The following is a 13,347-nucleotide window of genomic DNA, read 5'->3' on the forward strand; positions in this document are numbered from 1 at the left end:
GAAATGCATTCCGGCATTTAAATTAAATAACTGTACTCAACATACAGAAATCAGGATAAAACCTTTGTAAATGATACCCATGATGCCTCTGTGACATTGGTGGTCTGAAATGTAATATTCCCAGAGATTTTTACTGTTTTAGTATATCACCAAATCATATTATAAGTAATATAGAGCTTCAGGCGTTATATTTGTCCTGACATACTTTCATCTCTTTTTTTCCTGTTTGCTCTGTCTCAATATCAGGAAGGTAGTCCAGGCTAAATAAAATGATAGGTCAAGCATGGTGTGGTTAGTCGTGATGGGCATAAAATCCTTGCATGAGACGCCTCTATGATTCAATTTTTCTAGTTGGATTTTATCGTGTTAGGTTTGATAATCAAGTTACCTAACATGCATTTCTTTGGCACATGGAGAACATGCAGCATTTACATGGGAAAGACCAACTTGACCAGACCAAAATTGTTCGAATTTAAATCATTCTTGTTGATTTAGACTATGTCAGCCAGATGTTTACATACTATGGTTTATTAAGTGAATACAGGAACTGAAACTGTGTAATTGATACTCATTGTGTCATTCCACACCCAGCTCATCTCAGACTACGGCATTTGCTTCTAGTAGATCGTGCAAATTTTTTTTTCCTTTTTGTAACTTTTGTCCAGTTATTTAATCAAAATTCATTTAAATATATATTAATTTAACCAATACTCCCTTTAATGATTTGTGGAGAAAATGTTGAAGTCTAGGTAATAATAAAAGAGCAGACAGTTTTTAATAGTCTTTATTAGCTTAAGAAGCTATATGGCACTATAATGTGCAAACATTCCCAAATAAGACGTAACAATGATGAAGCAATGCAAAGTTAAGAGTTTCAGCAAATGTGACAAACTTTCATTCATATATATATATATATATATATATATATATAATATGTTTGTGTGTGTGTGTGTGTGTGTGTACGTATATATATATATATTTGTGCATCACTAAAGGAAGCAGTGATATGAGGAAAATACAAAAAGAAATATAGAAAATAAAATAAAGAAACTACAAAGTAGGTCTCATTGATGTACATGGATGCTATGCTGATATTCTTTTTTTTTTTTTACGTACAGTAAGTTTGTAGTTTACTCATGAAGGGTTTCTTTGCACCACTGTTTTGCTGACTATATTTCTAATCTTAGATTCTAGGAGGTCTCTGAACTTGTCACCCATGAGGAAGTAGAAGATGGGGTTGATTACGCTGTGAAAAAAGGCTATAGGTCGGGTCAAGATATAGATACTCTTTATGTGCATCCGTGTGCAAATCTCCAGTCCTGCCCAGTCTTGCATAGTTGCTATTGACACATTTCTAAGCACATGGTAGGGAGTGTAGAGAACCAGAAATAGCGCTGCCGCTGATGCAACCACCTTTAGAGGCCGCTTGTATGATGATGCCGTGCTGCGCTGCAGAGCCCTTTCCTGGACACGCAGTAGGTGTGCTATTTGGTAGGAAAAAACACAAAGTCCAAACAGAGGGAGAATATAACCTGTCACTGTCAGCCCCAAGCTGTAGCCAAGCACACTGATATCTCCCTTCAGACTGCCAAAATCTCGGCACATGGTCCAATTTTTTTCTTTTAGGTCCTGCACCATCAGCGTTATCATTGGGGCAACTTCAATGCTGACAGCTATCCAGCTCAACCCTGTAACAATCAGAGCTGTTCGTGGCCTGAGCAGATAATGGTTCCTCATTGGATACTTTATGAGCAGGAAGCGGTCCATGCTGAGCCAAACCATAAAGAGTATGGAGGAGTAAAGATTTACATGCAGGACGTAGCGGTTGATAACACAAACATAGAGATTGCTCTCTTCCTTGTGATTTGAATAAAGGTAGCAGAGGCGTGGCAATGTGGAGAGGAAAATAAGGTCTGAAACCGCAAGACTGAAGAGGTAAATATTGCAGCTCTGCCACTGTTGTAAACAAAATATATAACCAAGTACAACCAGCAGGTTGCCAAGGAAACCAACAGAGAACTCAATTCCATAAAATGTTGGCAGGTAATAGGTCTCCAGTGCCTCAACTATCTGCGTACAATTAAGCACCTGTAGCAAAAGAGGAATACAGAGAAGACAGGAGTGAAAGAAGGAGAAAGGAAGAGGACAAAGGCGAGGATTGGGGCAAAATGAGAGAAAAAACAAAGTAAATTATTTATTCAAACTAATTTATCCAGTCAGTTATATCAAAGTCTTACATTCTGGAAAAGAAAACTTTAAGGAGATCTCCTTAACTCAAACTGAACACATTGAGCACAATACACATTATATTTGTAAAGATAAGACTTACCATGGTGTAGTTGTTTTGAAAGCTGCTGTTAGCGAGGATATGATGTGCGGTAGTGAGCAGGTGCAACCTCCCTCTGTACACTGGAAACAGTAAACACAGAGTAGTCAGGGTACTGGTGCCACGAATATGACATAAATAGCCATTTCATTTATGGTTTAAGTACACAAACACTTTGCGAGTTATTTGCATTTACAGCGTGGAAATATGATGGACGCCCAAGAAAACATGACTATATAGAATATAATTTTCTTATCAAAAGCTCAGATGAGCTCTCCTCCATTATTACCAGCATGATATTGAAACAAGGGTTGGAAAAAACGAATTTTTTAAATTTTATTTTTCAAATTTTCAACCAAATCGAGTGTTTAAATTCTTCTGAATTTTCGAAAAAAATGTAAACATTTGCATTCAATTGATGAAGACTCGTATAGTTTTATTTGAAATCTTTCCTAATCTGAATAATAAAATAAACATATTTGAGTCTATTTTGTCAACACATATTTCTGCTTGAATATTTATATTGTCTGATTACAATGCACGACTGCTTGCATCACTGTAATATATTCAATATTATTATTATCTATGAATTGATCCCATAGGCTGCCTTTACAAACATTTGTAAAATAATAAGTTGTTCTGAAGAGCTCACTGAACTCAAGTGTGGGAAAAGGAAACCACTGTTGCAACATGTCAGTTTGTGCAACTGTTTTTTTTCCCTTTCCGACATTCGTAATGATAATTTCTAAATAAAATTATTGCAAAGTGAATCATTTATGACCCACAGTGACTCAGCCATGATGTGACAGACCGCATACAGTTACAGAGCAGGTTCACTGAGTTCCACCGGATTATCCGACAGTACATTCTCCAATGTTATTGATGCTCAAAAGTTAGTTACTGAAGGTCTTATTTTCCCATATTGAAAAATTATAATTTTAGAACACATCATGTGTGTGTGTCTTGGTTAAACCACAATATCAATAGAAGTGTGAAAATAAGATTTTTTTCGCCCTTTCTCAGCCACGCCTAACTAAAGTTGAGACTGTCTTCTTTATATGTAAACAAAGCAACAATGTGTTTAAATCTGAAAAACACATCATCAGTGGATTTGGTTAAAGCACAGCATCAGTGTATAAAGAAGATATTTTCATCCATTTAATAAAAGTTGAAGCTATATGCATTTTATGTTAAAACAGCAACAATGTGTTAAAATGTGAAATCACACTCATTGCATGATTCTATAATTTTACTTACAGTCTCCTTTGAGCTGATGGTCTTGCTTGGTGGCTTCTGGCAGTCCTGACTAAAATGGCAAAATTCATAAAAAATTAATCAAAAATGTTTTTATTTCATTGTTTTTTGTCTAGTCATCCAATGCTACTTTATTTTAGTATACAGAGCTATTTCCCTGGAATTTGTTGTTCAAACGTTAAAGGCGTAAGTTCTAAGAGCACTGAAATGTTTTCTAGAAGGTATTTTTGAGTCACTGTATGGTTATACTTGTTCATAAGAAGCTGCAAAAATTTCAGTCACGTACATCTTGCATCAACCAATAGTTGAGTTCCTTTTTAGTTAGAGCATGATTTTCAAAATAACTCTTTACTCACTTCAGAGTAAACTCACACTTCCTCTTTCTGTATTATAAATAATGTGTTATGTAGAACCCAAAATAATTTTTCTTCTCCACTATCAGTCACTCAATCAGTAGTGTGGATAATTTTAGCATGACATCCTCAAGCACTTTATTAATAAAGTGGCATGGTTTTGCACATGTTGAAAATGCCACATTCTCACTTCTAAATAAATTGTATGCAGTTTGAGCAAGTGTGCTACTTGAGTAGGCCATGTTGGAGGCATGAATTCATGGGACTATTACCTGTGCTAATACAATATTGGCTCAAATTCTTGCTAGTGGGCATCACAACGATTTTCTACAAGGCAGCTGGTAGACTATGCAATGTCTGACACTGCAAATGCATTTGTATGTAGGTGTAGTGAAGCATGGCTGTTTCTTACAACGGCCTCTAATTATCAGCTGGGGAGGAGTGGATGTTCGCGCTATCCTCCTTCATGCCACCACAATCTGGAAGAGCTCACACAGCTAAAGGACTTGGTTGCTCAGCTGCAAGCAGAAAATCGGCAGATGCGGCAAAAGCGAGAATCGGAGCAACCTGGAACCAGTGCTGCTTCTACGGGTTCATTAACCCATGGGTATTCTGCTATTTAAGCTCCCGTGACTGAGAGACTGATTTATCTTCCTCGGGAGAGGTAGTGCCCATGGTTCAACGGTAAGACTGGAATAGGTATTGCCGAGTGGGTGGAAGAGGTGCAGGCCTGTTTGAGGGTACGACATCTTTCACCAGCCGACCAAACCCTGTTTATCTATGATCACCTGGAAGGCGAGCCCAGAGAAGAGATTAAATATCAGCTTCCAGAGGAGAAAGATGGTCGTGAAAAGATTTTGACTATTTTACAGGAACTGTATGGGTGTACTAAGTCATATGTTTCTCTGCAGGAGGATTTCTTTTCAAGATGACAGCAGGAGGGAGAGACATTACAGGCATTTTCACATGTTCTTATGTGTCTCATGCATAGGGTTGTGAAACAGTCCCCTCGTGATCTGCTGAACAAAGATGTCTTGCTTAAAGATCAGTTTGTTGAAAATGATTGTTTCTTACAAAGAGAATTAAAGCAGTATGTCCGCGGCCACCCTACTGCCACCTTGATGGATGTTCGTCGGGAGGCTATATTATGGGAGCGTGGAGGTATGCCAAGGGGCAGTAGGAATAGAAGTTACTCGGTTCCCCCGGTGTTAGGATTTCAGCACAGTGTCCAGGACGTCCCTTTTAGAGGTAGTCTGGCAGGTATTGCACCCTATGAATCTAAAATACAGGAGTTGAAAGAGATTCTTAAAAGTCAGCAAGAGCAGTTGAATCAGCTCGCAAGGGGTCTTGCTGCTTTGAATAGTGCTTCCAAACCATATCCTGCCTCACGTAATAAGGCCATAATTTGCAGACAGTGCCAGAAGGTTGAGCATTTTGCCAGAGAGTGCCCTGGTGAGCCCACAGTCATGCCTGCTCAGTCAGCTGGTACAGCACCGCAAGCCAGTTCAAGTAATGTTGTTTGTTCTTCCATTCAGGAAAACTTCCGCCCCCTGAACCATTGAGCCGAGGTTAAGGTTAATGTTTAACCTGAGTCATGTGAAACATGTTCGCCGTTCACTTAGGCTCAGAGTCTGTAGTACCTGACCCTTTGCCCCAGGTTATTGGTAGGAAACCAGTAACACCTGTTGTCCAAGCCACTACCTCAGTCTTCCCTGGGTATGCATTGTCTGACCTTCATGTTTTGCAGGTGACTGACCCCATGATCTGGGAGTTTCTGCAGTTTTGGAGACAGGGGCCTGATGCCAAGGAATGTGGTTGCACTTCAAGGCTGACCCTTGGGTTGGTCAGGCAATGGCATAGGTTAGTGGAGCGGGATGACATGTTATATTGGATGGTCTGTCATCCTGGGAGAGAAGAGACGCTGCAGGTATTGTTACCCAAGTCCCATCAGGGTCAGGTTTTGCAGCAGCTGCACCAGGAGCATGGTTATCAGGGTGTTCGGAGAACAGTAGATGTGGTTTCTCAATGGTGCTCAATGGCCTGTCATTTTCTCAATGGATAGGGATGTATGGAAACACCCAACAGTGGTGCCAGGAGTGTGAGCGATGACGGTCGGCTAAAGATGCGCAAACCCATCCTAATGTTTATATGGGTCATTTGCCCGCAAATCCCTGAAGCTAATTGGTGTAAGACATGCCACGACCAGCGTGTAAAGGAAGTTCCCCTGCGAGAAGGTCAGTTGGTTTATCTGAAGGAAGTTGGGCTTAGAGGCCGTCATAAAATTCAGGATGTTTGGAGAACCCTCAATGTCCCCTGTGGTTTGCACAGATCCGCTGCCAGGTATTGCTGATGTCCAGAATGGTGTGGCCCCTTTACATAGGACTACTCGGGCTAATGCTGGGATGCCCTCAAATCCACATCATCTTCCCCAGGTCGCAGGAAGCACTGCAGGAAAGCTGCTCATTTAGTAACACCCTTAGAGAGTGGTAACAAGACTCTTACTGTCACGGTGTGGCATGGCACACCGTGGAAGGAGTGGGGAAGGAGGACCCAGGCGCGGTGCTCTATGTATAGACAGTGTTTATTTACAAAGTGAAACAACGTAACAATAAATCCCCGTGTTCTCCCAGACTCCAGTGTTGTGTCTCCCCGTGAATAGTCAGTGTTTCTGTGCTCTCTCCGCTCCCGTGTCAGCACCCCCCGGTGCTCGCTGCTCTCGTGTCTTCCACGCTGCTCCTGCGGGAAACATAAGACGCAGCCGTCAGGACACATACAACTGCGGGCATGCACACACACTAACTCAATAACAGGACGACTAACGTGGAGTCTCATGCAATGATCCCGCGTCGGTGGGAGCTCCAAGACTCTCCTAAGTAGCTCCCCCGACGAGCCCTGATCAGCGGCAGGTGTGTGGCTTCGGGTGTGGCCAGTCCTTCCACAGGGCCACACCCCTCAGGCCTGCAGGTGGCTGAGCTCCATCCTCCAAGCATACCCGCAGACGTACACACACACGCACACACACACACACATCTACAAGCATGGAGAAGAGCAGCAGCAACACCAAAATACATATAATAATGATAATAATAATATAATACATAACTGCTCAGGGATCCTGGGTCGCCCAGTCCCAGGACCCTGACAGTACCCCCCCTCTAAGGGTCGGCTCCCGACGACCCCAAAACCAAAACAAAAAACAGCACAACCAACCCAGGGCGGGCGGCGGGGGGAACCAGGACGGAGGGCCAGAACCAAAACAAGCAAAAACAACCAAAGAAAACAACCCCCCCAAGGTCACAGTCCCAGAGTCCAACCGCGCATCCAGCAGCGGAGCAACAAAACGAAAAAAAAAACGCCACAAAACAGTCACAGGCGGCCCATCAACATAACAAAAAGAGTTCAGGGGGCCTACCTCGAGTCCAAAGGCGGCGACATTGCAACTCCGGCAGACGGCCACGGGTCCGGCAACAGCAGAAAAACAGTTCTGGGGGCCTGCCACTGCTCCAGTAGCGGCGGCACTGCTGCCCCTCCGGTGGCGAGCCCTGGGCCCAGTAGCGGTGGCGCTGCTCCCCAGGCGGCCTGCCCGGGATCCAGTGGCGGTGGCGGCGCTGCAGCTCCTCCGGCAGCCTGCCCCGGGTCCGACGGCGGCGGCGCTGCTCCCCAGGCGGCCTGCCACGGGTCCGACGGCGGCGACGAAGCAGCTCCGGCGGACGGCCACGGGTCCGGTGGCGGCGGCGTTGCAGCACCCGCCTCAGCACAACCCACGATTCCCGATGTACCGGCCGGGCTGCAGGACGTGGCGGCCGGGCTGCAGGACGTGGCGGCCCCTCCGGCACGCCGACCTCCAGCTCTGGCCCAGCGGATCCCTCCGGCACGCCGAGCTGCTCCTCCGGCACGCCGGGCTGCTCCTCCGGCACGCTGAGCTGCTCCTCCGGCTCGCCGAGCTGCTCCTCCGGCACGCCGAGCACCCGCTCGGGCACGCTGAGCTCCTCCGGCTCGCTGAGCTGCTCCGGCACGCTGAGCTCCTCCGGCTCGCTGAGCTCCTCCAGCTTGCTGAGCTCCTCCGGCTCGCCGAGCACCTCAGCTGGCGGTGCGGGCTCCTCCGGCTCGCCGAGCTCCTCAGCTGGCGGTGCGGGCTCCTCCGGCTCGCCGGCTGGCAGTGAAAAAGATGTTGAAATGGTGGCTTCAGGCAGATGAAACGATGGCGGTGCTACAGCTGCAGATGGTGAAGCAGCGAGTGGCGTGGAGCCTTCTGACCGAGGTGATGTTGCTTGCACCGTCGGAAGGCTTACGGCAGCGTCATCGTCCACTGCAGAAAAACAAACAGATGGTGAGGGAAATGGAAAAGTGTCCTTATTACTCACCTCAGCCGGCTCTTGAGAAGTCGGCTGCGGTGAGGAACGCTGACGGCGCGAACGTCGTTTCCGTGTTGACGTCGGGGCCGGCGTCTCAGGCAGTGAATCCACCAGCTGTCCGAGCAGGTGAGCAGCCTGAGGAGGAGAGTGGAGGTGGAGGGTGGAAAGCAGAAAGTCCAGGACTACTGAATTAAGAGAGTCCACCAGCCAGGGGAATTTAAAAAGCATCTCCTGCAGCCGCCTCTCCACGGCGCGACGCAAATCTTCCGCAGGCTTCTCCCACCATAACTCACACATGCGGTAAATCTTGTCCATCACCTCCCTCTTGAGCCTCTCCTCGGAGACCGCTGGGTCCATACGTGGCGGGATCATTCTGTCACGGTGTGGCATGGCACACCGTGGAAGGAGTGGGGAAGGAGGACCCAGGCGCGGTGCTCTATGTATAGACAGTGTTTATTTACAAAGTGAAACAACGTAACAATAAATCCCCGTGTTCTCCCAGACTCCAGTGTCGTGTCTCCCCGTGAATAGTCCGTGTTTCTGTGCTCTCTCCGCTCCCGTGTCAGCACCCCCCGGTGCTCGCTGCTCTCGTGTCTTCCATGCTGCTCCTGCGGGAAACATAAGACGCAGCCGTCAGGACACATACAACTGCGGGCATGCACACACACTAACTCAATAACAGGACGACTAACGTGGAGTCTCATGCAATGATCCCGCGTCGGTGGGAGCTCCAAGACTCTCCTAAGTAGCTCCCCCGACGAGCCCTGATCAGCGGCAGGTGTGTGGCTTCGGGTGTGGCCAGTCCTTCCACAGGGCCACACCCCTCAGGCCTGCAGGTGGCTGAGCTCCATCCTCCAAGCATACCCGCAGACGTACACACACACGCACACACACACACACATCTACAAGCATGGAGAAGAGCAGCAGCAACACCAAAATACATATAATAATGATAATAATAATATAATACATAACTGCTCAGGGATCCTGGGTCGCCCAGTCCCAGGACCCTGACACTTACGGGCTTGTTATAATGTGGCATAGTAGGGTGGACCCTGACTACTGCTTCTCTCTGTTTCATTACAGGATCATGCTAAACCACTGCTGTCTTGTCTTATGGTCTTGTTTACTTGTTGTCCTGTTTCTACTTTTAATTCGGTTTATTCCAACTAGGGTCGGCATTTATTTGCCCCTTGTGTGATGGTATTTTACGCTTGATGGTGATGTTTTAAAGTGTGTTTAAAGGAGACTCTAGGATAGAATCTGTATTTGTTGTTTATTTTAGTTGTTTACTTTGTGTAACTCTTCTGTCCTTTTCTTTTGAGAAGGTCCGGCCGTTTGTGGGAGACTAGGCACGTGTGGTGGTTTCCCTTCCTCCAAAGAATGCATGTGTGTACACTGGGGTATAGGTATAACACACCGGTTAGATTGCAGTGAGGATTGCGGTGAGGTCGCACGGGTGAGTAGCGGGTGGCACACTGGGCACTCCTCCCTGTAGTCTGCCTCCAAGTGGGCGGTATTCCCCCTTTATATTTAGTTTACCTGTTTGTCAGGCTGTTACTGTACAAAGGCAGTCCTTTTAATTAACCTTTTTACTTCTATTGATGATTATCAAATAAAGTATTTTTAGTAATTTTGTTTGTTTCTTTGCCCCACCGGTGCTCCAGATAACAAACCTGCGTGATTGTGAAAATTGGTACATCTATTAATCATCTTTTTTTACACCCCACGAAAACAATAGCATTTAGGTTGGTGGTGTTTCGCTCCTCTGCAATCCCTTGCGCCACTACATTTGGTGTGTGTCGACGGGATGTAAGTTCGGCTTTAACCTGCCTCAGCCAAATCCTTTCCTCCCCTCCTGGCGCCGCTACATAGGCAATATCAAGAAAGCTTCAGGGCTGCAGTGCATGAGAAATTAAGTCTTGTTTTTTCATTGCAGTGTGGGTACACTGGACAGGCCACCAGTCTGATGCAGGGCTCCATTCCAACACCTTGATACTTTTCTTTTTTTCAGCCATTCTGTTGTAGATTTGCTGTTGTGGGATCAATGCCTGCTGCATGACACAATTTGGGCCAAACTTCAGCTGTTGGCTTAACATCTGACTTGAGATTACTTTGGTGACAAGCGGCACCTCTCCTTGGGGCCAGAGGCCAGTGGGGTTGCCCGAGCACTGCCTGATTGAAATGAATTCAGAGTTTATTCGCGAAGACCTCAGTACTCAGTACAAAGTTGCAAAGACAGTAAGAGAGGAGCTCCACCTGACTCACACTTGTGCTCACACTTGCTCACAAGTGCATTTCATTAGCAGCTACTCAGACTCTTAATTCACAAGGAAGCAGTATAGGTATACTTTCATGTGATAATGTTCTTTTTCACTGCGTGGCACATATGCAGTGTTTAAAAATGTTTTCATCCAGAACAACAACACATCAAAAACTAAAACAAACAAAAAACAAATAGTGAAGTTATATTATTTTTGTCCATAAAAACTCAGACTTGGCCTCCAATACTGCTGTGTGTGTCTTTTTGATTAGAATATGTCCTATAATCTGCACATTAAACAAATCTAGGGCTTCCTTCTTTCATCTGCACAGTATTGCCATAATTAGAAACATCGTGTCTCAGACTGATGCTGAAAACTAGTTCATTCATTTGTTCTATGCAGGACTATTGTAGCTTGATAAGTCATTAGCTGATCCAAAACGCTGCAGCAAAAGTGCTTAGCAGGGTCTAAAAAGGGAGATCCTGTTTCTCACAGTTTTCTTTACTGGCAAGATCCGTCTCCCAAAAAATCAGCTTCTTTCATATCTTAAAGACTTCATAGTATGATATTATCCCAGCAGAGCACGTCATAGTTTTCAGTTCACAGGCTCTTTTCCTGTGGAACCAGTTTTCAGTTTGAGTTCAGTTAGGTCTGGATCAGCTAACGCTTAAAGATTAAGCTGCTAGGGGACTTCTCCAATCCATTCGTCTGTCTATGTCTAATATTGTAGTTTATTAATCTTACTATATAAAGTGCTTTAAGATGACTGTTTTTGTGACTTGGCACAATGTAAATAAGCCTATATGAAAATGCTGTCTACACATCAAGAAAAACACTTCTCATCATCAGTAAGAGTAAATCAAATGGCTAATATGTTAATGCGACATTGTTGGTTTGTTCATTTTCCAGCATATTGTATTCAACACCTGTCCTGTGGTTACATAACACACTAATCGTGATTATGTTGAGCCTGATGGTGAGTCTACAGTATATTTTGGCAACAGAGCTTACAATGTTTAGCAGCCTTTTGAAAGCACATGACATAGTGCTGAGAGATCATAAGACACATTCGTGTGAGACAAAGTCAGGTTGGGCCTTTATTGAAAACCTTTAACTCCAGATAAAGCAAGCCAGACATAATACAGCTGGCATGTCCTTATGAAACCCAGGCAGGGACTGTGAGGGGTTTGTTTGGTTACGGGATCAAAAGTAATCTTTCAGCATTCCTGTCTTTAATAGTGTTCAGTTTGTTCTAGCGGAGGCCAGCGCTAGGGCAAAGATGTAAGTCTGTTTTAATTCTCACGTGAGAAAAATCACGTTATGTTTTGCCTATATTTACAGTGGCTATATAATCATCTTTGAATTATGAATTCATTTTTATTCTCCAGATTACATAAAAGACATGGTTATCCAAAGTCAACCATGAAAAAACAGACCCCCCCCCCCCCGCTTGCTTTTCTTTTTAGTTTAATTTATTTAAATTATTTATTTCTTTAAATAATGATACGCATAAAATATGCTTTACTTAGTTTTCTTAAAGTTAATTAAGTCATATTAATGAAAATAATTTTTCCCCTTCTCATCTCTTTTACATTGTTGCGTGCAAGCCTTTGTTTAAATAGCATAATGAAACAGTCACATTATTATTTTTACAATAATGCCTTTCTTATATTTAATATAGTTCAAGATCTTTTTATTTGCTGTTTTGTGTAGGAGAAGAGTGCTCTCTGGTGGCAGGCCTAAGCAAACGTAAGTCTTGCGTATCTTCATGACAGCATGTGCAGCTGAAGGGTTTTTGACATCTCATGCAAATGCAGTCTGTATGACAAACTTTTTGTGTTTTTACGTTGACCACGAATTGAGATTTTTGTGATTTGAACAGTTCAAAGTGACTCTCCAATGCACAACTTGGTGCTCTGTAGTATCCTGGAGTGAAATAAGACATTTTGCTACAAGAAACGGGAAAAAGAGAAACAATTTAATTGAATTTCTTGTAGCATAATTGTTTTATATGGTTTACTTTAGTTTTATTGTTGTTTGCCCCTCTTGTTGGCCTGCCAACTCTGTGCAGCTGCTGCACTAACTGGATGTTATTGAATGCTGAATGCAATTACAACAAAATGCATCTGTCCCCTTCAAACCTGCCGTGTACGTGCTTTTGAAGCAGAGTAAAATGAAACCATGAAAGTGTAAATATGTGCTTCATGTTGTGTTTGTTGTTTACAGGACATCAAAAGACAAGCTGCATGTTGTAAGTTATATAAATGAGATCCACTGATAAGCAGACTGTGTTCATATTCACAGGAACTGTGTACAAACCATAACATTGTTTAATTACATTTGTAAATTTTGTGTACCAGCCTCAGCAAACATTGTATGATGCCAATTTTTTGCAGCAGAGGGCAGCATTAAGTCAATACTCATATATCGGGCTGAAATTCCAAGTGTCCTACCCTAGTTTATAAAGAAATACATAGATAGAATTGTGTAGATAGAACAACAATGAAATAGACAAAGAACTTAGTTTTAAAAAAGTATCAACATTTGTAGCTAAAAATGAACAAGTTAAGAATCATAAAGATGCGTTTTTGTGGGATAGTGAATGACAGTAAAATAATGCAGAAGGAGACAGAATGAGAGTCAGTAAGAATATAGATAACAGAGAAGAGGGTGCATCTGCCTGCAATGTCATAGCGCTCTCATAATTTGTATTTGTGTGTATGCTTGTGTTAGTTGATCTCTGTTTGAGACAAACTTAATCTGCTTAGACGAACGCTCTCCACCTGAGACAACCA

At 43.8% G+C, this 13,347-nt stretch overlaps 1 protein-coding gene across 1 annotated transcript; it reads right to left on the bottom strand.

The window, feature by feature from the left end:
* Window positions 1–1,134: 1,134 nt before the first annotated feature.
* LOC146654191 (succinate receptor 1-like) lies at window positions 1,135–5,917 on the bottom strand. The gene is made up of 3 exons (XM_085429293.1): window positions 5,871–5,917; window positions 3,584–3,632; window positions 1,135–2,088 (listed from the first exon to the last, which is right to left on the bottom strand). The coding sequence occupies exons 1-3, from the start codon at window positions 5,915–5,917 to the stop codon at window positions 1,135–1,137; spliced, it is 1,050 nt and encodes a 349-aa protein (XP_085285419.1).
* Window positions 5,918–13,347: the final 7,430 nt, after the last annotated feature.

The sequence above is a fragment of the Rhamphochromis longiceps genome, linkage group LG14 (genome assembly GCF_057381845.1).
Source record: "Rhamphochromis longiceps isolate RC_006_pf linkage group LG14, R_longiceps_female_GT1.1, whole genome shotgun sequence".
In the NCBI taxonomy this organism is placed as follows: domain Eukaryota; kingdom Metazoa; phylum Chordata; class Actinopteri; order Cichliformes; family Cichlidae; genus Rhamphochromis; species Rhamphochromis longiceps.

Bases quoted from the DNA above. Each gene is read 5' to 3' on its own strand.
- LOC146654191 (XM_085429293.1), bottom strand. From the start codon at position 5,917: ATGCTCCTGGTGCAGCTGCTGCAAAACCTGACCCTGATGGGACTTGG. The intron at 3,633-5,870 runs GTAACAATACCT...TTGCCATTTTAG, and splicing joins CTGACCCTGATGGGACTTGG to TCAGGACTGCCAGAAGCCAC. The intron at 2,089-3,583 runs GTAAGTAAAATT...CTTTTGCTACAG, and splicing joins CCATCAGCTCAAAGGAGACT to GTGCTTAATTGTACGCAGAT.